This window comes from Mobula birostris, chromosome 17 (assembly GCF_030028105.1).
Source record: "Mobula birostris isolate sMobBir1 chromosome 17, sMobBir1.hap1, whole genome shotgun sequence".
Lineage (NCBI taxonomy): Eukaryota > Metazoa > Chordata > Chondrichthyes > Myliobatiformes > Myliobatidae > Mobula > Mobula birostris.
In genome coordinates, this window is record NC_092386.1 from 6,196,526 (window position 1) to 6,220,357 (window position 23,832).

General features: G+C 44.5%; 1 protein-coding gene across 1 annotated transcript in view; it reads right to left on the minus strand.

Moving 5' to 3' along the window:
- adgrv1 (adhesion G protein-coupled receptor V1) overlaps positions 1-23,832 on the minus strand; it is a 525,473-nt gene that overhangs the window by 271,115 nt on the left and 230,526 nt on the right. The window contains exons 53-57 of the mRNA XM_072281026.1: positions 21,232-21,487; positions 18,029-18,231; positions 9,354-9,530; positions 8,081-8,263; positions 3,498-3,677 (exon numbers count right to left, since the gene is read on the minus strand). Of these exons, the coding sequence (XP_072137127.1) occupies positions 3,498-3,677; positions 8,081-8,263; positions 9,354-9,530; positions 18,029-18,231; positions 21,232-21,487 (999 nt within the window). The remainder of the gene's footprint in view (positions 1-3,497; positions 3,678-8,080; positions 8,264-9,353; positions 9,531-18,028; positions 18,232-21,231; positions 21,488-23,832) is intronic.

The following is a 23,832-nucleotide window of genomic DNA, read 5'->3' on the forward strand; positions in this document are numbered from 1 at the left end:
TCCTCTACCAAATGGTCCTTTGATGGCACAAGAGATTGCAGATGCTGTAGACATAAAGAAATGTACAAAATGCTGGAGGAATTCAGTGGGTCAGACAGCACCTATGGAGGGAGGTGGAAAATCGATGTTTCAGGTCATGACCCTTCACTCGAATGTTACCTGGCCCACGGAGTTCCTCAAGCACTTTGTGCGTTGTTCATTTCAATTTGACAGTGTCTCATCCTTCTAAACTCCACAGAGTGTAGATCTAATATGGTCAACCTTCCCTTATAAATTAATTCCTTCATCCAGGAAATCACACTCTCTGAACTGTCTTTCCAAATATATGTTTTTATTTATTTTACTAATTTAGTGACACAGCTCAGAGTAGGCCCTTCTGTCCCTTTGAACCATGCCAGAACAGCAACCCTTGACAAACCCAGTTAAGTCTAACCAAATCACGGGACAATACACAATGACCAATTAACCTACCTGGTACATCGTTGGGCTGTGGGAGGTAAGCGAAGCACCCAGGAAAACCCCAAGCATTCCATGGGGAAGATATACAAATTCTTTATAGATGGCACTGGTATTGGACTCCAAATGCAGGAGCTGTAATAGTGTCATGCTAACTTCTTAGCCACCATGATACCGTATAACTTAATATATTGCTCTGTACTGCTGCCGCAAAGAAAAACAAATTTCATGACATATAACCTGATTCTGATTTGGGTCTCTATTGTGGACTGAGAGTGGAAAAGGGGCAGGGAGAGGGGAATGACCGTCGGAAAAAGGGAAGCGAGTGGGAAGCACCAGAGAGACATTCTGTAATGATCAATGAACCAATTGTTTGGAATCAAATGACCTTGCCTGGTGTCTCAGGGCTGGGTATCTTCATCCGTGCCACCCCCTGCCCCTGGCACTCCTTCTCTGCCACCTGTCCCGCACCCCTCCCACGGAGCTCCACACTCTCCATTTCTAACATCCTTTGCTCCTGCCAAAATTACAAACTCGCTCTCCGCTGCATGTTGACAAATACAGTACTGTGCAAAAGTCTTTGGCACCCAAGTTACATATATGTGATTAAGACTTTTCCACAGAGCTCAATTTCTCTCTAAGTAAGGGATCCAAATCTGTACCTAGAACGCCGACTTTGATCAGAACAAGACAGCCCATGTGACTGGCACAAATCCACTCCTTGCATCCGCTGGTTGTGTACCAGCTACAAAATATGCAAGACGCTATGGTAACCTAATGGTTAGCGCAACACAATTATGTCCTCCAATGCATGGGTCTCCTCCGGGTGCTCTTGTTTCCTCCCTCAGTCCAAAGATCTATGGGTTAGAAGCTACTTGGTCATTGTAAGTTGTTCTGTGATTAGGCTAGTGTTGAATCGAGGATTGGTGGGGCTGTGTGGCTTGAAGGGCCGGAGGGGCCATTTAAATGCTGTATCTCTAAATAAGCAAATAATGTACTGCTGTTACACCAACAGCACCCCAGTGAACACCACACAGGACAAAGGCTTAGCTGCAAAAGAACGCCATATTGCGTAAAGTCACATGAGCATCTAAGCGTGTAAAATGATCACCATTCTTCAGTCGCTAATGTATGCATTTCCTGGAACCTCTATCAGCACGATATGAGGACCCGCTCTAGAAACACTATTGCAGCTCAAGGAGGCTGCCTATTACATCTTCTCAAAGACAATTCACCAGGAGCGCTGAAGATGAAGGACCCAACGCATTGTTGACGATCCCTACCACCCATCCCGCAATCTCTTTGGCCCTCTACCATCAGGAAGGAGGTACAGGAGCATCAGGACTAGGACTGCCAGACTGGGTAACAGGTTCTTCCCTCAGGCTGTGAGACTAATGAATACACAGCCACCACTGATGTCTTGTCACTCAGAGAGCAAGCTGCTTACTGTTTACCTGTGCTGTGCACTACATAGGTTCCAAGGTTGTCAAGCCGAGGAGTGGTAGTGGGAACAAGCTCCCACTACCTAAAAGTGCTCCTCACGGCATGCGCCTCAAATAGCCTCTGACAACCAAGTCCAACTCCTGGCCTTCTCGTGTGGCTTAGCCTCTAAGCCCGGTGGAACTGTTTCTACTGACAGGAGAAGGGGCGAAGGTGGGTCCTGGTGCCTTAAAACCAGTGCTTCGGGTCGATGGAGCTCGTCAGCCTGGGAAGGCAGTCCATCTAAGAGAGGGAAAACTCTGACTTCAAATCTCCGCTGCTTTGCGGCCATACCCACTCATGGGAAAGGCTTCTGGAGTAAACCCGGAGGACAAATCCGGAGCTGGAGTCCCTAAGACAGTCCGACGTTGCCTTCAACCTCTTTCTGGCAACTCCTGCGACGACACTGGTGCCAAGCTGTATCGGCCCTTGCCCTTCCCTTGGACAACATCGGTGTCGTGGAGAGGGGAGACTTGCAGCATGGGCAACTGCCGGTCTTCCATACAACCTTGCCCAGGCCTGCGCCCTGGAGAGGACACTCCAGCGTCGCCTCACCGTGACGGCACAACACGGAAAGCCAACACTGGAGGACAGCGCCTTCAAGTGCAGTCACTGCAGCCGAGACTGTCACTCCCCTGTGGGCCTCTACAACCACAACAGACGCTGCTCCAACACAGACTGAAGCAAGACTTTCCAGGCGCAGATCCATGGTCTCGCGAGACTAATGGATGCCACCATAGCACTACATACAATTTGAATGATATTTTATTAACTTATTTGTGGTAATATTTGGTTTTATGTACTGTGTGCAATATATGTTTTGTGGGTGCACTGTGGTCTGGAGGAACATTATTTTGTTTGGATGTATACATGTAGGGGTGCATGTGGTGCCCAGGGAGGGGTAACACCCCTGGTGAAGGGGCTTATTGTGTCCATTCCAAGGCAGCTCACTCATCTTTGGAACCCACTGGACACTCAGCTCTGATCTGTGGCTCTAAATAGCTATTTGCATGTGATCTCGGTACACCGTTTTGACAGATGGGCTAATCCAGGAGAAGGTAGCTGGCAGTCTCATACCCTGACGAACTAGGCACATGCCTGTCGCAGCATGCAAAGTCAGCTTCAGCAGACTGGGTGAATGAAATCCAACGGGCCATTAGGGCAGTTCTGCAACGCTCTGTGGTGAGGGAAGGGCATGACGAGGCACAGAAGATGTCATGGTCATCCACTGCAACCAAGGAAGACCCCAGTTTGTGATGCTTGTTTGTCCCACTGGACTTGGCCTTCTGAGGTCAAGTAGGTGGAAACGTCCCAGTGCAATGGTTTTTCCACATTGGACAAGACTGACAGCCACCATTTATGTAGAGTCAGATGACAATAAACTTGAACTTGAAGTTAAAAGGTATTAATGATGAGGCATAAATGCTGGCCTGTAAGAGACATTGATATTCCATAAATTAAAAATAATTTGCATTAATGTTTCAGTCTCCATATCATTGACAAATGTTATAACTGAATTTGAATGTTAAACACGACTGAGAAGGAAGGAAAAGATTACTTACGTAACGTTCCTCAAACCCAAACACCCCCACAGGGGAGTCGTTGTTGGGAATGCTGACGGTAATAATGTTGTCATCTCCTATTGTGGCACCTCCCGTCACTTCCGTTAGTACAACACGGAATGTCTCCAGAAATTCAGTCAGATTATCATCCACTATGGTGATTTCTAGAATTGCAGAATGCTTCAAACAAAATGTTAAAATTGTGTTAGAAAGTTTTTCGTTCGGTTATTTGCAAATACCAAAGTTTGAGACCCCATGCTTCTTCATCAGTACTGTGTACCTCACTATGTTATGGAGTGATTGTTTCCAAGATAACCATTCTTATTCGGAGATTTTTGTAAAGTGAGGAGAATGAGAGGTGACTTGATAAATGTACACAATGTGAAAATATACTTGTGGTAACAAAATGGCTATTTTTGTCTGTAATAACATTGAACCTATATTGTACCAGTGCTTTGCGAACAGTGCTCATGCAACATTATGCTGATGGAATCTGAGTCCTTGACAAACTGCAGACCACGTGACATGATACTGTAAGGATGCCAAGTACATTGTTTAAGAATAGAACGCGCCCTGTCCTTGAACTGTCTTACTTGCGTTTAAAGGCATGACTATGCTGTCTTTTTTTTTTCGAAGCTATCACTGGCTCTTGAGTGGTTCTAGTCTTCCCTTGCTGCAAGTAAAATAAACATGCTTGTGATTGATTCCCTCAAGTTAATTGTTGTTTGTTAAAAGACGGAGTGGAAAGGTGCTCAACAACATGATGATAAGAGGCATGGTAGACAGCCAGCACCCTTTTCCTGGGGCAGCAATAGTCAATGCGAAAGGGTATACCTTCATGGTGTGGAAAGTATTGGTGGATTTCAGAGGTAGGTTTGTTGCACACAGAACGGTGCGTGCATGGAACACGCTGCAAGGGGTGGTGACAGAGACAGATATATTAGGAATATTTAAGAGACTTTGATAGACATATGGATGATAAAAAATGGAGGGCTATGTAGGAGGGAAGGGTTACATTAATCTTGGAGTCGATTAAAAGGTCATCCCAGCATCACCAGCTGAATGGCCTGTACTGTGATGTAGTGTTCTATGAAACCTTTTACCCATTCAATCCCATCTTAAAAGTGGAGATGTATTCCTTTGGCAAGTTTGTCTTTCAACAGTGAGGCCCCCACAGGTGTACTGTCTATCAGCAAGATTAAGGACTGCTGTTTTAATTAACTAGAAGTGGATAAAACATTGTTTGACAAAATATCGCTGTGCAGGTTTTAATTGAAGAGATTGCGTTGTCATTTTCCAAACCAAACTTCTGAGGTGAATTCCCAGGTGTCATCCACAGCCTTCAATCACTGCCTGTACAACAGTTCATATGCTAGGTCTTCTCTACGATCAGAAGACACAGCTGGTTATAAACAATATCAAGTACAGCAAGTCTACCCCATCATTGAGTTACTCGATAACGAGGGAGCTGGAGGTGCTGGAAGAATTTATTGAGATACAGTGTGGAATAGGCCTTAGAGATGCTCTGCCCAGCAATCCACAGTTGGTACATACTTGTTGCCACCTGCTACAGAAAGGTGGTGCACAAAGTCGTTGTGCAGTCTAGCTGTGAGTGATTGTCTTGGACGTATTTCTTGTGAGCAGAAGACCCTGTGGGACGTTGGTAATTTAGGAAACTGCAAGGCTGGTTCACTGGATCGTTGCCGAGGGGGTTGCATGATCTCAGCTGTAGTGCAGATGTGGTCTGATGCCGCGGGTTTGCCTGTTGCAGGCACACAGGCGAGGAAGTGCCAGCAGCGGTGTGGCACTGCATCCATATGGAGTTGGGGGCTGGCCCTTTCCATGGGTGCTGCCCTCCAGTGTTCGCTCAGAGCAAAACAAGCTGGATTGCTTTGAAGCTCGTCAGCAGACCTGCTTTACGCTTGATCTTCCCAACAACGTTCATGCCCCATCAATCTATGGGACATGTCACTCAGGGACTTGGGTATTATATTTTTTGTGTGATTATATGTTTTCTGCCATCTTATATGCTTTGTATCGGCCTTGTGCTTTGTATGGCTGTTTGATACTGCATTTTTGCACCTTGACCCTGGTGGAAAACTTGCGGTTTCATTTGGCTGTGTTCATGGGTATTCATATATAGTTGAATAAGAATTAAACTTGAACTTATTCAGTTCTAGAACATTGAATATAGAACATACAACCTTACAGCAAAATACAGCCACTACGGTCCAAAATGCTGTGTCAACCTTTTATCCTCTTCTAACATCAATCGAACCATTTTACCAATCTATCTAATTTTACTTTCATCCATTTGCCTATTAAGAGTCTCTTAAATGTCCTTAATGTACCTGCTTCACTGCCACCTCCAGCAGGGCGTTTCATACACCCAGCACTCTCTGTGTAAAAAAAAAGCCTACTTCCGGCATCCCTCCATACTTTCCCACAATCACCTTAAAGTTATGCCCCCTTGTATAAATTTTGTATTCATGTTTCTTTGCCAAATAAATTCCATTTCAGCAAATTTTTATTCTGATCTCTTTTAAAATAAAAATTTATGAACCATTTGTTTCTAGAACAGCTATTTCCTTTCAACCATTCAGCTTTTAAACCATCTGACACAATCCTAATCGCTGTAAATTAGCAACACTATGACCATTTTGATGACTTTACAATAAAGTTGTCTTTGTCTTTTTTTGAGAAACAAGAGGAATCTGAAACAATGCACAAAAGTTCCTGGAGGAACTCAGTGGGCCAGGCAGCATCAATGGTGGGAAGAGTCACAATCCAAAACATCAACTATCCATTTCCCTCCATAGATGCTGCTGAGTTCCTCTGGCATTTTGTGTATTACCTTGTTTCTTTTTTGCTCTAATTGTGTTCATTCTTGTAAAAATGTGTATAATTTCTGTTTAATTCTGTATTTATTGTGAATACTGCTTATATGATGCTATGTGTCTGTGATGCTGCCACAAGGAAGTTTTTCATTGCAGCTGTGAATATATGAACTTGTCTATTTCTTTTTCCTAAGCCCCATCATCGATACCGGGGCACAGGCTACCAGTAAAAGCTCACCAGAGACCTCTGTCCTTGGCCAGTTTTTCAACTTGCCTCCAGGTGCAGCCCAACTCCATGGTGACTCCTTCCTCTCTCAGGTATGAGGTCTTCGGAGCTCCTAGGAGCATTTCTGTAGCACTGGGTTTTTATGGGACTGGGTGGCTAGTCCCACATCCAACCCTCCTCCTTTGGCAGCTGGGCTTTGGACCATCCATGGCGAAGTACGTGTACTTATGCATCTGACGATAGACGCACAGCAGCATAATGCTATTACAGTACTAGTGATTGAGGTTCCACGTGGGTTTCCTCTGGGTGCTCTGGTTTCTTCCCACATTCCAAAGACATTAAGTTAGTATTGTGGGCATGCTATACGGCAACGGATGTGTGACGGCACTTGCAGGCTGGCCAGCACGATTCTCACCAATTTGATTTGACACAAATAACACATTTCACTGAATGTTTTGATGTACATGTGACAAATAAAGCTAATCTTTACCTTTAAACTTACCTCCAGCTTTGAATTCCTTAAGGGTGAATTTCCATTACCCGAAATAACATAACCCTGGAGTACGTAGTACTGCAGGTATCTCAACGAATATTAAATAAATACAGTGGATTCCAATTAATTGGGCTGTCGGTTAATCAGAGCAGCAGCTTATTTGGGCCAACTCTTAAAGAACAAACCCTAATCGACATAGCCAGGATTCTCTTCATTTATTTGGCACACAATGCTGCTTAACTGGGACAAGAGAGGGTTTCTGAACAGTTTTTAATTACTGTCAGCCACATGCACTTGTGTGGCCGTTACACCCTAGACCGTACTTAGAGTGAACAGTTTTTAAGTAGCATCAGATGCATGTGCTTCAAAAAGCAGTGATTTTTGTCATTGATATTTAGTGGGTTATAAGCTGTAAGACAATTCCGAACTGTTTTGCTCACTGTAAGTGCCAGAAATGGCCAGGAGTGAAAATAAAACAATTTCACTACTTCAACAAGTTGGGCCTATGAAGAATTTGAAGGTATCAACAATTATCTTGAATGTTGCAACGAAAATGAAGAATTGGAGGATGCAATTATCAATAGCATTGTATGAAGGCAGTCTACTATCTGCAACCAGATTTCAGCACTGATTTTGTTCATTTACAGTCAATCAAATGAAGATGGTAGTGTATACTGAATTCTACCATTAGTAATGATTAGGAACTAATACACAGTTTTATAGGACTGTAGTAGCATTGATAGTGTTCTAATTTATACTGTATTTCAGTTAATTTATTCTGTATTTACTCAGTTAAACAACAGTCTGTCTTTTTTTAGACGTTTTTAACTATTTCCATTAAACATCAGCTAATTGGAGAAGCCAAATTGTACTGGTCCGCTGTGTCCCAATTAACCAGAGTCCACAGTATTTCACAAAAGCAGGCGTATGGGATTAGGATGAAAGAGTGAAAGAGAAATATCAACACAGACTAATTGGGCCAAAAGTCTTGCCACTTCTATTTCAGACCACATGAAATAAAGCTTACCATTCCTTCAGTAAAAGTGAGAGTTCCATTGGATGGTGTAAAATCTGAGAAACTGGCACTCCTGGGCAGAGCTTCCCAAAGTACAGTTACTTCTCCAAATTTGCCAGCACTACGGATTACTGGCAACTTCAGCAGGTTTCCTGGAGGGGCCATCTCATAAGCGATAACCGCATCGGTATCATTCTGCCAATATTTAACAGATATAGTATTATTAATCACTTTACCATAAACTGACAAAGTATATTTATTTTACTTCTTATATAGAGACTCAGTGTGAAATAGGACCTTCCAGTCCTTCAAGCTGCACTACTCAACAACCTCTGATTTGACTTGCCTTGCGCCCTTAACTCCTGGTGGAGTCGTCGGGGCGCCATCATGACAAGCTTTAAACCAGTCTGCTCCATCTGTCGCGTTTGTGTGCCAGAGCCTAGGTCACCGCAAATGTTTTCCCTGTCCATTCTTTAATGTTGTCCATCCATCTTTTTCCCTCCACAGTTCCTTGTAGAACGGTCTCTGCAAGGCCACTGAATCTTGTTATGTGTCCGTACCATCTCGGCTTTCTTTTCTTCACCATTGTGAGAAGGTCTTCATGGGGGCCAATGTGGTGCTGGATGGTCCTGCTTGTTTGTGATGTGGTCCAAGCATGAGATGCCCAAGATGTTGCGATAGCATCTCATTTCCAATGCCTGTATCTTCCTCTGTAGCTCTGCTGTGAGGGTCCATGTCTCGCATGCGTACAGGAAGATGTAGAATACCAATGCACGCAGGAGTCTGATCTTGTACTTCATGGTGATGTTGCTGTCCCTCCATATTGTCTTGAGTTTGGATAGTGCAGTCATTGTCTGTGTGGTTCTTGCCAGGACTTCTGGTCTTGATCCTTCATCACTGGTGATTGCCCCCAGGTACTTAAACTCCTGCACTGTCTCAAGTTTCTGTCTGTTGTGATGGCACCTTTGGCATTTGCCATGAGCTTGGTTTGGATGCTATGTAGCCTCCTCCCTGATGGGAGTGGAACAAAGAGTCTATCAGCAGAGTGGGTGGGATCCTTCATGACGTTACTGGTCTTTTCCTGGCACCTTTCTGTGTATATGTCCTTGATGGAGGATAGGGTGATGCCAGTGCTGCGTTGGGCAGTTTTGATCAATTATTGTAGAACAATAATTCAGCTCAATTACTAAAGCATTTGATTAGTGAAACATACTCAATAGCCTTTGGTTAGTTAGGTGTGGCATTTCAATGAGCAATCGTGTATAAATTACAGAATAAATTATACCCTTGTCGTGTTGAAATGAATGATTCCTCTGGGGTCATCGTTTTCTCTGATCGTTACTTCCGCAAGCTCCATTTGCAAATGCTTCACTCTGGGCTTTCCTCCAACATGTGTAGCATCAGCCAGTTTCACATCAGTAATGTTAACTAGAAAGCTTTCGTGTAATTCAGGAATGTTGTCCTTGAATAAGAAGAAAAATAAATTTTAATAAGATCCAAAACAAGCATTATATAGGTCAGCACGATGCTATGGGCAAAAGGTCCATACTTTAGACATTATCACCACAAGTCATAGGAGCAGAATTGGCCATTCGGCACATTAAGTCTGCTCTGCCATTCCATTATGGCCAATTTATTAACCCCCTCAGCTGGATGGGGATCAGTATCCAGCCAGGAGGTTTGCTGATGCTACTGAAGAGAGTTTAAACTAGTTTTACAGTGGGCTGGTCAGTAAGGGAAGGATCAGACCAGAAGGTAGATGTCAGGGAAAGTATTGAAAGGCAAAATCGAAATAACAGGTATGATGGGTCGGATAGTTTGAAGTGTGTATATTTTAATGCCAGGAGTATTATGGGTGATGAATTTAGGGTATGGATCAATACATGGAACGATGATGTTGTAGCCATGGCTGAAATTTAGTTGAGAGAGAGAGAGGCAGGAATGGGTGATTATTGTACTAGGTTGTTGATGTTTTAGAAAAGATAGAGGAGGAGGTAAAAGAGGAGGTGAAGCTGCTCTACGAATCAGAGACAATATCACAGCTGCACTCAGGAGACAGAGTGGAGGGGCCAGACACTGAGCCCATTTGGGTAGAACTCAGGAATAGGAAGGGTGCAATCACACTGATGGGATTGAACGACAGAGCGAACCCCACCCCCCATAGCCACCAGGACACTGAGAAACAGGTGACTGACATTTCAGTGGGTGAGCAAATAGGGAAGAGTGACACAACTCCTTAACTTTCAGGATAGCTATAGATAAGGATAGATAGGGTCCTTGTGAGAAAGTTTTAAATTAGAGTAGAGCAAATTAAGAGAGCATTAGACAGGAACTAAGAAGTGTTAACTGAGAACACGTTTTCTCTGGCAAGTCCACATCAGACACGTGGAGGGTGTTGAAAGATCAATTGTAGAGGACAGGAAAGGTATGTTCCTTTTAGAAGGAAGGACAGGGATGGAAAACTAAGAGAACCTTGGATGTCCAGAGAGGTGATGAATTTAGTCAAGAAGGAAAAGGAAAAGTATGTAAAAATTCAGAAATTAAGATCAAATAAAGCCCATGAGTATAAAGAAGCCAGAAAGGAACTAAAGAAGGGAATTAGGAAAGCCAGGAGGGGCCATGAAAAGTCCTTGGTAAATAGGATTAAAGTGAATCCCAAGGCATTCTATACATACATCAAGAGCAAGAAGATAACCGGGGAGAGGGTGAGACTACTCAAGAATAAAGGGGGGAACATTTGCTCGAATGCAGAGAATGTGAGTGCGATTCTTATTGAGTACTTTGCTTCAGTATTTACCAAGGAAAAAGATATGGAGGACCAGGAGATCAGTGCTGAGTCTGTTAATATGTTAGGGTGATTAGAGATCAGGGAGGCGGAAGTGTTGGGCCTCCTAAGTAGTATTAAGGTGAGTAAGTCCCCAGGGTGTAATGAGATTTACCCCAGGATGCAGGAGACGAGATTGCTGGGGCCTTAACCAGTACGTTTGTGTCCTCCTTAGCCACAGGCGAAGTCCCGGAGGACAGGCGAGAGGCTAATGTTGTATTTCTATTTAAGAAGGGAACAAGGGAAAATCCTGGGAGCTATAGAGCAATGGGTCTCACATCAGCTGTAGGGAAATTGCTGGAGAGCATTCTTCGGGATAGTATATACGTGCATTTAGAAACCCATGACCTAATTAGGGAGAGCCAGCATGGCTTTGTGTGCGGCAGTCTGTGCCTTACCAATTTGACAGGTTTTGGACAAGGTGATGAGAGAGATTGATAAGGGTAGGGCAGTGGATGTTGTCCACAGGGATTTTAGTAAGGTGTTTGACAAAGTCCTTCATGGGAGGCTAATCCAGAAGATTAAGATGCGTGGGATCAGCGGCGAATTGGTTCTTTAGGATTCAGAACTGGCTTGTGCAGGGAAGACAGAGAGGAGTGTCGAAGGTACTTATTCGAACTGGAGGACTGTAATCAGTGGAGTTCTGCAGGGATCTGTGCTGGGACCTTGGCTGTATGTAAATGACCTGGATGAAAATGCATACGATATCAGGATTGGTGGAGCTGTGAATAGTGTAGAAGATTGGCAATAAATATAGGATGATATAGACCAGTTGCAGATATGGCTGAGAAATGGCAGGTGGCATTTAACTCAGATAAAAGTGTGGTGTTGCAACTCGGTAGGACAAATGCATGGCAAGGTCCCTAACAGTGTTGCTGGGCAGAGAGATCCAAGTTCATAGCTCCTTGAAAATGGCTACACAGGTCAATAAGGTAGTTAAGAAGGCTTATAGAATGCTCAGTCGAGGCATTGAGTTCAAAAGTCAGGAGGTTATGTTGCAATTTTATAAAACTCTGGTTAGGCAATATCTGGAGTATTTTTAATCCAATTCTCCTGCCCTCTCCGTGTAATCTTTGATATTCTGACTAAACATGAACCTATCAACCTCTGTTTTAAATATACCCAATGACGAGGCCTCCACAGTCATCTACAGCAACTAATTCCACAGATTCACCACCCCCTGGCTAAATAAATTCCTCCTCATCTCTATTCTAAGTTCTAAGGCTGTGTCTCTGGTGCTGTAGGAATCACCCACTATAGGAATCATGTTCTCCATGTCCACTGTATCCAGACCTCCCAATATTCGATAGGTTTCAATGAGATCCCCCTCATTTTCTAAACATACTGTACTGTTCTATGTTCTTAATGTCATACAAAATTGGTTTATTAGATTAGATTAGATTAGATTATGAGGACACTCAGTTCTCGTTTATTATCTTTTAGAAATGCATGCATTAAAAATGATACAATGTTCCTCCAGAATGATATCACAGACACACAGGATAAACCAAGACTAAAACTGACAAAACCACATAATTATAACATATAGTTACAACAGTGCAAAGCAATACCATAAAGAGCAGACCATGGGCACGGTAAAAAAAAGCCTCAAAGTCCCGATAGACTCATCATCTCACGCAGATGGTAGAAGGAAGAAACTCTCCCTGCCATGAACCTCCAAGTGCCGCTAACTTGCCAATGCATTGGAAGCACCCGACCGCAGCCGACTCAGATTTAATGTCACAGACACTGCATTTTCAGAACTGCAGCTGCATAAAGGCCATTGCTGTTTTCCATTCCATTAGAACTGACGTTTTATTCTCCCTTGGTAGAGGACAGTGCGTGGAACGGATATGTGGGTGCCTGGGGATTTCAGGTGCCTATCTAAGAGCACACCTGTGGGGGCATCACTGTTGAAAGACAAACTTCTCAGAGAAATACAGCTCCATTTTTAGCTGGGATTCAATGGGGAAAGGGGTTCATAGAAGATAGAACAGTACAGCACACAACAGGCCATTCACCCACAATGTTATGCCAACCGGACTCTAAGATCACCTTAACCCTTCCCTTCCACATAGCCCTCCATTTTTCTACCATCCATGGAATGAAAGAATAGTGTATCTGACAGCTAAGTTCAAAGTTCAAAGTAACTTTATTATCAAAGTACATACATATATGTCACCATAAACTGTACAACCCTGAGATTCATTTTCTTGGGTGCATACTCAATAACTCCATAGAATAATAACCATAACAGAACCAATGATACACAAATCTACAATACATCTAAGAGTTTCTTAAATGTCCCTAATGTATCGGCCTCTACCACTACCCTGGCAGGGCATTCCATGTAACCACCACTCTGTGTAAAAACCTACCTTAGACTTCCCCCCCCCATACCTACCTCAGACTTCCCCCCCATACCTACCTCAGACTTCCCCCACCATACCTACCACAGACTTCCCCCATACCTACCACAGATTTCCCCCCATACCTACCTCAGACTTCCCTCCATACCTACCTCAGACTTCCCCCCATACCTACCTCAGACTTCCCCCATACTTACCCCGGACTCTCCACCATACCTACTCCAGACTTCCCCCCATACCTACCCCAGACTTCCCTCCATACCTACCCCAGACATCCCCCCCATACCTACCTCAGACTCCCCCATACCTACCTCAGACTTCCCCCCATACCTACCTCAGACTCCCCCCATACCTACCTCAGACTTCCCCCCATACCTACCTCAGACTTCCCCCCCATACCTACCCCAGACTCCCCCCATACCTACCTCAGACTCCCCACTATACCTACCACAGACTTCCCCCATACCTACCACAGATTTCCCCCCATACCTACCTCAGACTTCCCTCCATACCTACCTCAGACTTCCCCCCATACCTACCCCAGACTCCCCCCATACCTACCCCAGACTCCCCCCCATACCTACCGACTTCCCCCATACTTAGCCCAGACTCTCCACCATACCTACTCCAGACTTCCCCCCAAAACCTACCTCAGACTCCCCACCATACCTACCACAGACTTCCCCCCATACCTACCCCAGACTTCCTGCATACCTACCTCAGATTTCCCCCATACCTACCTCAGACTTCCCTCCATATCTACCTCAGACTTCCCCCCCATACCTACCCCCCCCATACCTACCTCAGACTTCCCCCATACTTACCCCGGACTCTCCACCATACCTACTCCAGACTTCCCCCCATACCTACCCCAGACTTCCCTCCATACCTACCCCAGACATCCCCCCCATACCTACCTCAGACTCCCCCATACCTACCTCAGACTTCCCCCCATACCTACCTCAGACCCCCCCTCCATACCTACCTCAGACTTCCCCACCATACCTACCTCAGACTTCCCCCCCATACCTACCCCAGACTCCCCCCATACCTACCTCAGACTTCCCCCATACTTACCCCGGACTCTCCACCATACCTACTCCAGACTTCCCCCCATACCTACCTCAGACTTACCCCCATACCTACCTCAGACTTCCCCCCATACCTACCTCAGACTTCCCCCCATACCTAACTCAGACTTCCCCCCATACCTACCTCAGACTCCCCCCATACCTACCTCAGACTTCCCCCCATACCTACCTCAGACTCCCCTCCATACCTACCCCAGACTCCCCCCATACCTACCTCAGACTCCCCCCATACCCACCTCAGATTTCCCCTATACCTACCTCAGACCCCCCCATACCTACCTCAGACTCCCCCCCATACCTACCTCAGACTTTCCCCCATACCTACCTCAGACTTCCCCCATACCTACCTCAGACTTCCGCCCCATACCTACCTTAGACTCCCCCATAGCTACCTCAGACTTCCCCCCCATACTTATCTCAGACTTCCCCCCCATACTTACCTCAGACTTCCTCCCCCCATACTTACCTCAGACTTCCCCCCCCCATACTTACCTCAGACTCCCCCCCCCCCAATTACCTTAAAATTAGGCCTCTTTGTAATACCCATTTCTACCCTTGGAAAATGTCTCCTGTTGTCCACTCAATCTATGTCTCTTATCATAAGACCACCAAGATATAGGAGCAGAATTATCACCTTGTACGCTTTTCATTCTCAAATGTGTTACTTAATTAAATAAAGACATGATGTCTTTGTTGTAATGATGCTGTTAAAGCTTATTTAGAAAATAGAGCATAGAACATTATGGCACAGTACGGATCCTTCAGCCCATGATGTTGGGTCAATCTATATAAGCCTACCGTACTTCACAATCAATCTAGCCGTTCTGTACCCCTAATTTTTCTCTTATCCATGTGCCTAACTAAGAGTCTCTTAAACATCCATTGGATAATAAAACATAGGAGCAGAATCAGGCTGTTCAGCCTTTTGAGTCTGAACAGTATTGGTACTGGCACTTTGCAACACATACAAAATGCTTGAGAAACTCAGCAGGCCAGGCAGCACCTATGGATATGAGTAAACAGTCGACATTTCAGGCTGAGACCCTTCATCGGTGCTGTTCCCTCTCAGGTGTGTGTGCGCACACGCATCTTTTTTACTAGCACACAAAGGAGTTTAAACTCCGCAGAAAAGGTTGTCACCCTCTACCTCGTTGCCATGTTAAGTATATTTCACGATTGTACACCATCACATTTCCTTTTCAGGTTTCTGATGTGGATGGTGTTGACAACATGGAGATTGTGATGATTTGTCTGCAGATTTTAGAACAGGCTTCTTTATACTGATTTTATTGTAAGAAATTATTTGGTGCACACGTTGTTGTCACTGGGCAAAAAGAAATGCACAGCACAAGATTTTTGCGCACACTGGTCATTGGAAATTAGAGGGAACGTCATTCATCAGGACTGGAAAGAAAGAGGAGAAGTCGGAGTAAGAGGTGGGGGGAGAGGGGGAAGAAGCACAAGGTGGTAGGTGATAGGTGAAACCAGGAGATGGGGAAGGGGTGAAGTTGATTTGTGAAAGGGCTGGAGAAGGGGAAATCTGATAGGATAGGATGGAAGGCCATGGATGAAAGGGAAGAAAGAGGAGCACCAGAGGGAGGTGATGGGCAGGTAAGGGGATAAGGCAAGAGGGGGAAACAGGAATAGGAAATGGTAAAGGTGGCGGGGGGGGGAGGCAGTTACCAGAAGTTTGAAAAATCAATGTTTTTGCCATCAGGTTGGAGGCTCCAGGCAGAATATAAGGTGCTGCTGCTCCAATCTGAGTATGACCTCATTGCGGCAGTAGAGGAGGCCATGGACTAACATGTCAGAAGGGGAATGGGAGGTAGAATTGAAATGGGTGGCTACCGGGAGATCCAGCCGCTTTTTCTGACATACAGAGTGTAAGTACTTGATGAAGTGGTCTTCCAATCTACATCGGGTCTCTGTTAAGCACAAACTCAAGAGATTCTGTAGATGTTGGAAATCTAGAGTAACACACACACAAAATGCTGGAGGAACTCAACAGGTTGGGCAGCATCTCTGGAGAGGAAGAAACAGTTGATGTTTTGATTTGAGACCCCTCTTCAGGACTGGAAAGGAAAAGGGACGATGCCAGAATAAGAAGGTGGGGTAAGGGTAAGGAGTATAAATTAGAAAGTAAAAGATGAAGCCAGGTGGGTGTAGGAGGTGAATGAAGCTCAAAGGTGATAGGTGGAAAGGGTAAAGGGTAAATGGTAAAGGGCCTATTACCTCCCAGCTTCTTACTTCATCCTCCCCTCCCCTACCCAGAAACCTATCAGTTTCTAGTTAGTCCTAGGCTTGCACTCTGTTTAGCATTCAAAATTTTTGATTCCCATCTCAGGTTAGAAATGCTTCCTTGTTCTGCACAATAGCGTAGCAGTTAATGTAATGCTTCACCATACCAGCAACTGGCTTGAAATCCTACCGTTGTCTGTAAGGAGATTGTAAGTTCTCCCTGTGATCGTGCGGGTTTCCTCCAAGTGCTCCTGTGTCCTTTCATATTCCAAATAAGTGCGGGCTAGGGTTAGTAATTGGCGGGCAAGCTACACTGCCACCAGATGGGATAGCACCACTGGTGGCCACCCACATTAAATTGTGAGACTTTGCTGGTTGTTGATACAATTTTTTGCATTTTGTGGTATGGATAGTACTGTGTAAGTCTTGGGCTCATGTAGCTAGGTACCTACGACTTTTGCACAGGACCGTGGTAATTTTATGTATCGCACTGTATTGCTGCCACAAAAAGAACAAATTTGATGACGTGTGAGTGATGATAAGCCTGATTCTGATATGGTTCTGAGAGTGGGAAGGAGGCAGGAAGAGGGGAATCATGGTTGGGAAAAGTGGAAGGGAGAGGGGAGGGAGTGGGAAGTATCAGAGACAAATTCTGTACTGACCAGTAAACCGGTAAACCATTTATTTGGATTCAAATGACCTTGCCTGGTATCTCAGTGCTGGGGGAGTCTGCACCTACACTGTCCTCTCATCCTGGCACTCCTTCTCTGCCATCTGTCTCACACCCCTCCCATGGCACTCTACCCTCACCCTTCCCAACTTCCTTACCTCCTGCCAGATTTACAAACTTGCTCTCCAATCTACGTTGACAAATACAGCACTGTGCAAAAGTCCTAGGTACCCTAGCTACAGTATATATATGTGCCTAAGACTATACACAGTACAATATATGTGACAAATAAATATAGCTAATCTTTATCCTACTGCCAGAAATGAGCGTAAAATATAACCCAATGTGGTTAATAAATTGATGTGAAGTCACCAGAAACATTTAGTATAATTAGTATAGCATCTCACCCACGTTTCTTATTGCAGAATTACCCACAGTTATGTAGCAGGAATAACAACAACCGGCAGTAAATGCTTTAGAACTAGTGGTGCTTTAGGTGCCACAGTAGCACAGCAGTTACCATGACAATGTCACAGCTTGGAATTCGGAGTTCAATCCTGGCATCCTCTGTCCGTTTCCTCCAGGTGCTCCAGTTTCCAAAGACGTACTAGTTAGTAGGTTAATTGGCCATTGTAAATTGCCCTATGTTTACTTTAGGGTTAATTCGGGGATTACTGGGCTGCGCAGCATGGAGGGCCAGAAGCACCTATTCCGTGTGGTATCGTTAAATAAAGAAATAAATAAATTCATGTGCTTTAAGAAACTTACGGGAAATATTGTAAATCTAATTAAAGCCTGTGTGCTGTTTTCCTTTAAAATGACTGTGCCATGGCTGCTGTTATAGTCTTCATTTTCAGTTGCTTGATTGACAAGTGGAAGGAAAAGATTTGGTTTTGTGCGGTACTGAACAATAACATCACCCATAAATCCTTCTTCACGAATTATAGTTAAAGTGACATCAGTTGAATCAGCTGCAAAAAGACAAAAACAGTTTAAAATTATCATTATGTTTGTCTACTTATTAAGGTAAGTTTCTGAAAGAAGTATTTTGGTTTTATTTGACAACACATTCAACAGAAATAACAAATTAGTTGCAAAACAGTCTAACAACCACCTACACAAAATAAGAAATATAAACCACCCTGTAGCAGAAGTATAATTTCTTTGGGTAAAATTCAAGACAATGCTCTCTTAAATCATCGAGAACAGGAGTTACAACTGCCCTCTCATTATTCAGTAATATATATTTTGTATGCAGGCAAATAAACTCATATTATATCACCAGCATCCATAAATGTGACAGGACCAAGCAATTAAAACAGCTGTAATTCTAGTGTCAACAATGAAGGATCATCAGAAGCAGGTAAGCTGACGAAAAGGCCAGGAAGCATCTATGGAAAAAAGTACAGTCGATGTCTCCAGCATTTTGTATGTGTTGCTTGAAAAAGTATTTGTTGACCTGAGTGTGTTTTTTTCCCAGGCTACAATATATATATTTATATTTCAAAATGAACATGCATTTGCTAACAAAATCCTATTAATTTTGTACTTTACCAAGACAGAACGTAGAATGATACAGCACAGTACAGGCCCTTCAGCCCACAATGTTGTGCCTACCTTATAACCTACTCTAATATCAATCTAACCCTTCCATCCGACATAACCCTCGATTTTTCTGTCATTCGTGTGCCTATCTAAGCACTTCTTAAATGTTCCTTAAGTGTTTCTTATAGTTCAAAACATAAGATGCTGTCTGGCCAGCTGAGTTCCTCCAGCATTTTGTGTGTGTTACGCTTTAATATATGTGCCTCTACTACCACCCTCCCAGCGCGTTCCACACACTCACCACTCTCTGTCATCCCCTCAGTACTTACCTCCAATCACCATAAATTATTCCCCCTCATGTTAGCCACTTCTGCCCTGGGAAACCTTCCACAGGGAATATTTCAACCCACTTGGGACAAAGTACTCAGAAGCATAGTTTCCCAAGGAATGTTTCAGTCACAAGTCTGAGAACAATTATGTGAAGAACAAAAGGATGACAGGAGTGAGGGTAAGACTGATTAGAGATAAAGGTGGGAAGATGTGCTTGGAGGCTGTGGAAGTGAGCGAGGCCCTCAATGAATACTTCTCTTCGGTATTCACCAATGAGAGGGAATTTGATGATGGTGAGGACAATATGAGTGAAGTTGATATTCTGGAGCATGTTGATATTAAGGCACAGGAGGTGTTGGAGTTATTAAAATACTTATGTCCCCGGGACCTGACTGAATATTCCCCAGGCTGCTCCACGAGGCAAGGGAAGAGATTGCTGAGCCTCTGGCTAGGATCTTTATGTCCTCGTTGTCCACGGGAATGGTAGCGGAGGATTGGAGGGAGGCGAATATTGTCCCCTTGTTCAAAAAAGGTAGTAGGGATAGTCCGGGTAATTATAGACAAGTGAGCCTTATGTCTATGGTGGGAAAGCTGTCGGAAAAGATTCTTAGAGATAGGATCTCTGGGCATTTAGAGAATCATGGTCTGATCAGGGACAGTCAGCATGGCTTTGTGAAGGGCAGATCATGTCTAACAAGCTTGATAGAGTTCTTTGAGGAGGTGACCAGGCATATAGATGAGGGTGGTGCAGTGGATGTGATCTATATGGATTTTAGTAAGGCATTTGACAAGGCTCCACACGGTGGCCTTATTCAGAAAGTCAGAAGGCATGGGATCCAGGGAAGTTTGGCCAGGTGGATTCAGAATTGGCTTGTCTGCAGAAGGCAGAGGGTGGTGGTGGAGGGAGTACATTCGGATTGGAGGTTTGTGACTAGTGGTGTCCCACAAGGATCGATTCTGGTACCTCTACTTTTCGTGATTTTTATTGACGACCTGGATGTTTGGGTAGAAGGATGGGTTGGCAAGTTTGCAGGCGACACAAAGGTTGGTGGTGTTGTAGGTAATGTAGGGGATTGTCGAAGGTTGCAGAGAGACATTGATAGGTTGCAGAAATGGGCTGAGAAGTGGCAGATGGAGTTCAACCTGGAGAAGTGTGAGGTGGTACACTTTGAAAGGACAAACTCCAAGGCAGAGTACAAAGTAAATGGCAGGGTACTTGGTAGTGTGGAGGAGCAGAGGGATCTGGGGTTACATGTCCACAGATCCCTGAAAGTTGCCTCACAGGTAGATAGGGTAGTTAAGAACGTTTATGGGGTGTTAGCTTACATAATTCGAGGGATAGAATTTAAGAGTCGCGAGGTAATGATGCAGCTCTATAAAACTCTGGTTAGGCCACACTTGTGTCCAGTTCTGGTCGCCTCACTATAGGAAGGATGTGGAAGCATCGGAAAGGGTACAGAGGAGATTTACCAGGATGCTGCCTGGTTTAGAGATTATGCATTATGATCAGAGATTAAGGGAGCTAGGGCTTTACTCTTTTGTGAGAAGGAGGATTAGAGGAGACATGATAGAAGTATACAAGCTATTAAGAGGAATAGATAGAGTGGATAGTCAGCGCCTCGTCCCCAGGGCACCACTGCTCAATACAAGAGGACATGGCTTTAAGGTAAGGGGTGGGAAGTTCAAGGGGGATATTAGAGGAAGGTTTTTTACTCAGAGAGTGGTTGGTGCATGGAATGTACTGCCTGAGTCAGTGGCGGAGGCAGATACACTAGTGAAATTTAAGAGACTACTAGACAGGTATATGGAGGAATTTAAGGTGGGGGGGTATTATGGGAGGCAGGGTTTGAGAGTCAGCACAACAATGAGGGCCGAAGGGTCTGTACTATGCTGTACTATTTTATGTTCTAACTTCACCACTTCTGACCCCAGGGACACACCATAGGGTTTCCCCAAGTAACGTTTCAGTCAGGAATCTGAGAACGTCCCCACCTCTGTCCCCAGGGATAGCGGTGAACAATCAAGGATCAGCATAATCCCGAGGTGACTGAAACTGCAAGATGATTAATCCTCAACAGGCACTACACAAAACTTACATTCAGGCTCCTGCAGGGAGACGTTGTGAGAGTTTCTGTGCCAGCTGATCACACCATAGGGCGAGTCATTAGGGAGAACTGTCAGGATGCCATTCCTTTTGCTGGAATCAATGGTCGCGCCTTTAGTTTGGTCTCGCACATCCACAGTGGTGACATTTACAAGCATTATAGTCACAAACTCGGCTCCCTCTGGGATATCGTCAGCCAACACCACAAGTAAAATCGTTGCAAGAGATTGACCCTCTGAAAAAGTAAACTGTAAAATTGGACCAATAATTACAAAAAAACTGGATACTAATATCAATTCATTAAGTTCGTAGAACACAGAGCACAGTATAGGCCCTTCGGCCCATGTTACTTTGAGATACAGCAAGGTAACAGGCTCAGCTGGCGTACTGCGCCGACCTTTTATCTAACTCTTCCCACTCATGGTGAGTATGCTCCAAAGGTACATATTTATTTAAAAAACATCAATTGCATTCTTTAACGCAAACAACAGGAATTCTGCAGATGCTGGAAATTCAAGCAACACTCATCAAAGTTGCTGGTGAACGCAGCAGGCCAGGCAACATCTCTAGGAAGAGGTACAGTCAACGTTTCAGGCCGAGACCCTGACGAAGGTCCGACGAAGGGTCTTGGCCTGAAACATCAACTGTACCTCTTCCTAGAGATGCTGCCTGGCCTGCTGCGTTCACCAGCAACTTTGATGAGTGTTAATTGCATTCTTTCATTACCTAGTAGTCTGATTCTGAGCTAATACAGGAGATGGTCAATCAATGCCTTCCATGATCTCAATCTGAAGTTCTCAATGGTCACAGATTTATAGAAACATAGCAAGCCTACAGCACAATACAGGCCCTTCAGCCCACAAAGCTGTACTGAACATATCCTGACCTTAGAAATTACCTAGGATTACCTAGAAATAGCTCTCTATTTTTCAAAGCTCCATGTACCTATCCAGGAGTCTCTTAAAAGACCCTATCATATCTGCCTCCACCACCTTCACCGGCAGCCCATTCCACGCACTCACCACTCTCTGTGTAAAAAACTTACCTCTGACCTCTCTCTGTACCTGCTTCCAAGCACCTTAAAACTGTGCCCTCTCGTGTTAGCCATTTCAGCCCTGGGAAAAAGGCTCCGACTATCCACACGATCAATGCCTCTCATCTTGTACACCTCTAACAGCTCACCTCTCATCCTCTATCACTCCAAGGAGAAAAGACCGAGTTCACTCAACCTATTCTCATAAGGTATGCTCCCCAATCCAGGTAACATCCTTCTAAATCTCCTCTGCACCCTTTGGATGGTTTCCAGGTCCTTCCCGTAGTGAGGTGACCAGAACTGAGCACAGTACTCCAACTGGGGTATGACCAGGGTCCTAAATGGCTGCAACATTACCTCTCGGCTCTAAAACTCAATCTCGTGATTGATGAAGGCCAATGCACCGTATGCTTTCTTAACCACAGAGTCAACCTGCGCGGCAGCTTTGAGTGTCCCATGGACTCGAACCCCAAGTTCCCTCTGATCCTCCACACTGCCAAGAGTCTTACCATTAATACTATATTCTGCCATCATATTTCACCTACCAAAATGAACCACCTCACACTTATCTGTGTTGAACTCCACCTGCCACTTCTCAGCCCAGTTTTGCATCCTATCAATGTCCCGCTGTAAACTCTGACAGCCCTCCACATTATCCACAACACCCCCAACCTTTGTGTCATCAGCAAATTTACTAACCCATCTCTCCACTTCCTCATCAAGATCATAAAATCACGAAGAGTAGGGGTCCCAGAACAGATCCCTAAGGCACACCACTGGCCATCGACCTCCACGCAGAATATGACCCATCTATAACCACTTTTTGCCTTCTGTGGGCAAGCCAATTCTGGATCCACAAATCAATGTCCCCCTGGATCCCATGCCTCCTTACTTTCTCAATAAGCCTTGCATGGGGTACCTTATCAAATGCCTTTCTAAAATTCATATACACTACAACTATGGCTCTACCTTCATCAATGTGTTTAGTCACATCTTCAAAAAATTCAATCAGGCTCATAAGGCATGACCTGCCTTTGACAAAGCCATGCTGACTATTCCTAATCATATTATGCCTCTCCAAATGTTCATAAATCCTGCCTCTCAGGATCTTCTCCATCAACTTACCAACCACTGACCACTGAAGTAAGACTCACTGGTCTATAATTTCCTGGGCTATCTCTACTTCCTTTCTTGAATAAGGGAACAACATCCGCAACCCTCCAATCCTCCAGAACATCTCCCATCCCCATTGATCATGCAAAGATCATCGCCAGAGACTCAGCAATCTCCTCCCTCGTCTCCCACAGTAGCCTGGGGTACATCTCATCTGGGCCCGGCAACTTATCCAACTTGATGCTTTCCAAAAGCTCTAGCACATCCTCTTTCTTACTATCTACATGCTCAAGCTTTTCAGTCCACTGTAAGTCATCCCTGCAATTGCCAAGATCCTTTTCCATAGTGAGTACTGAATCAAAGTATTCATTAACTACTTCTGCTATCTCCTCTGGTTCCAGACACACTTTTCCACTGTCACACTTGATTGGTCCTATTCTCTCACGT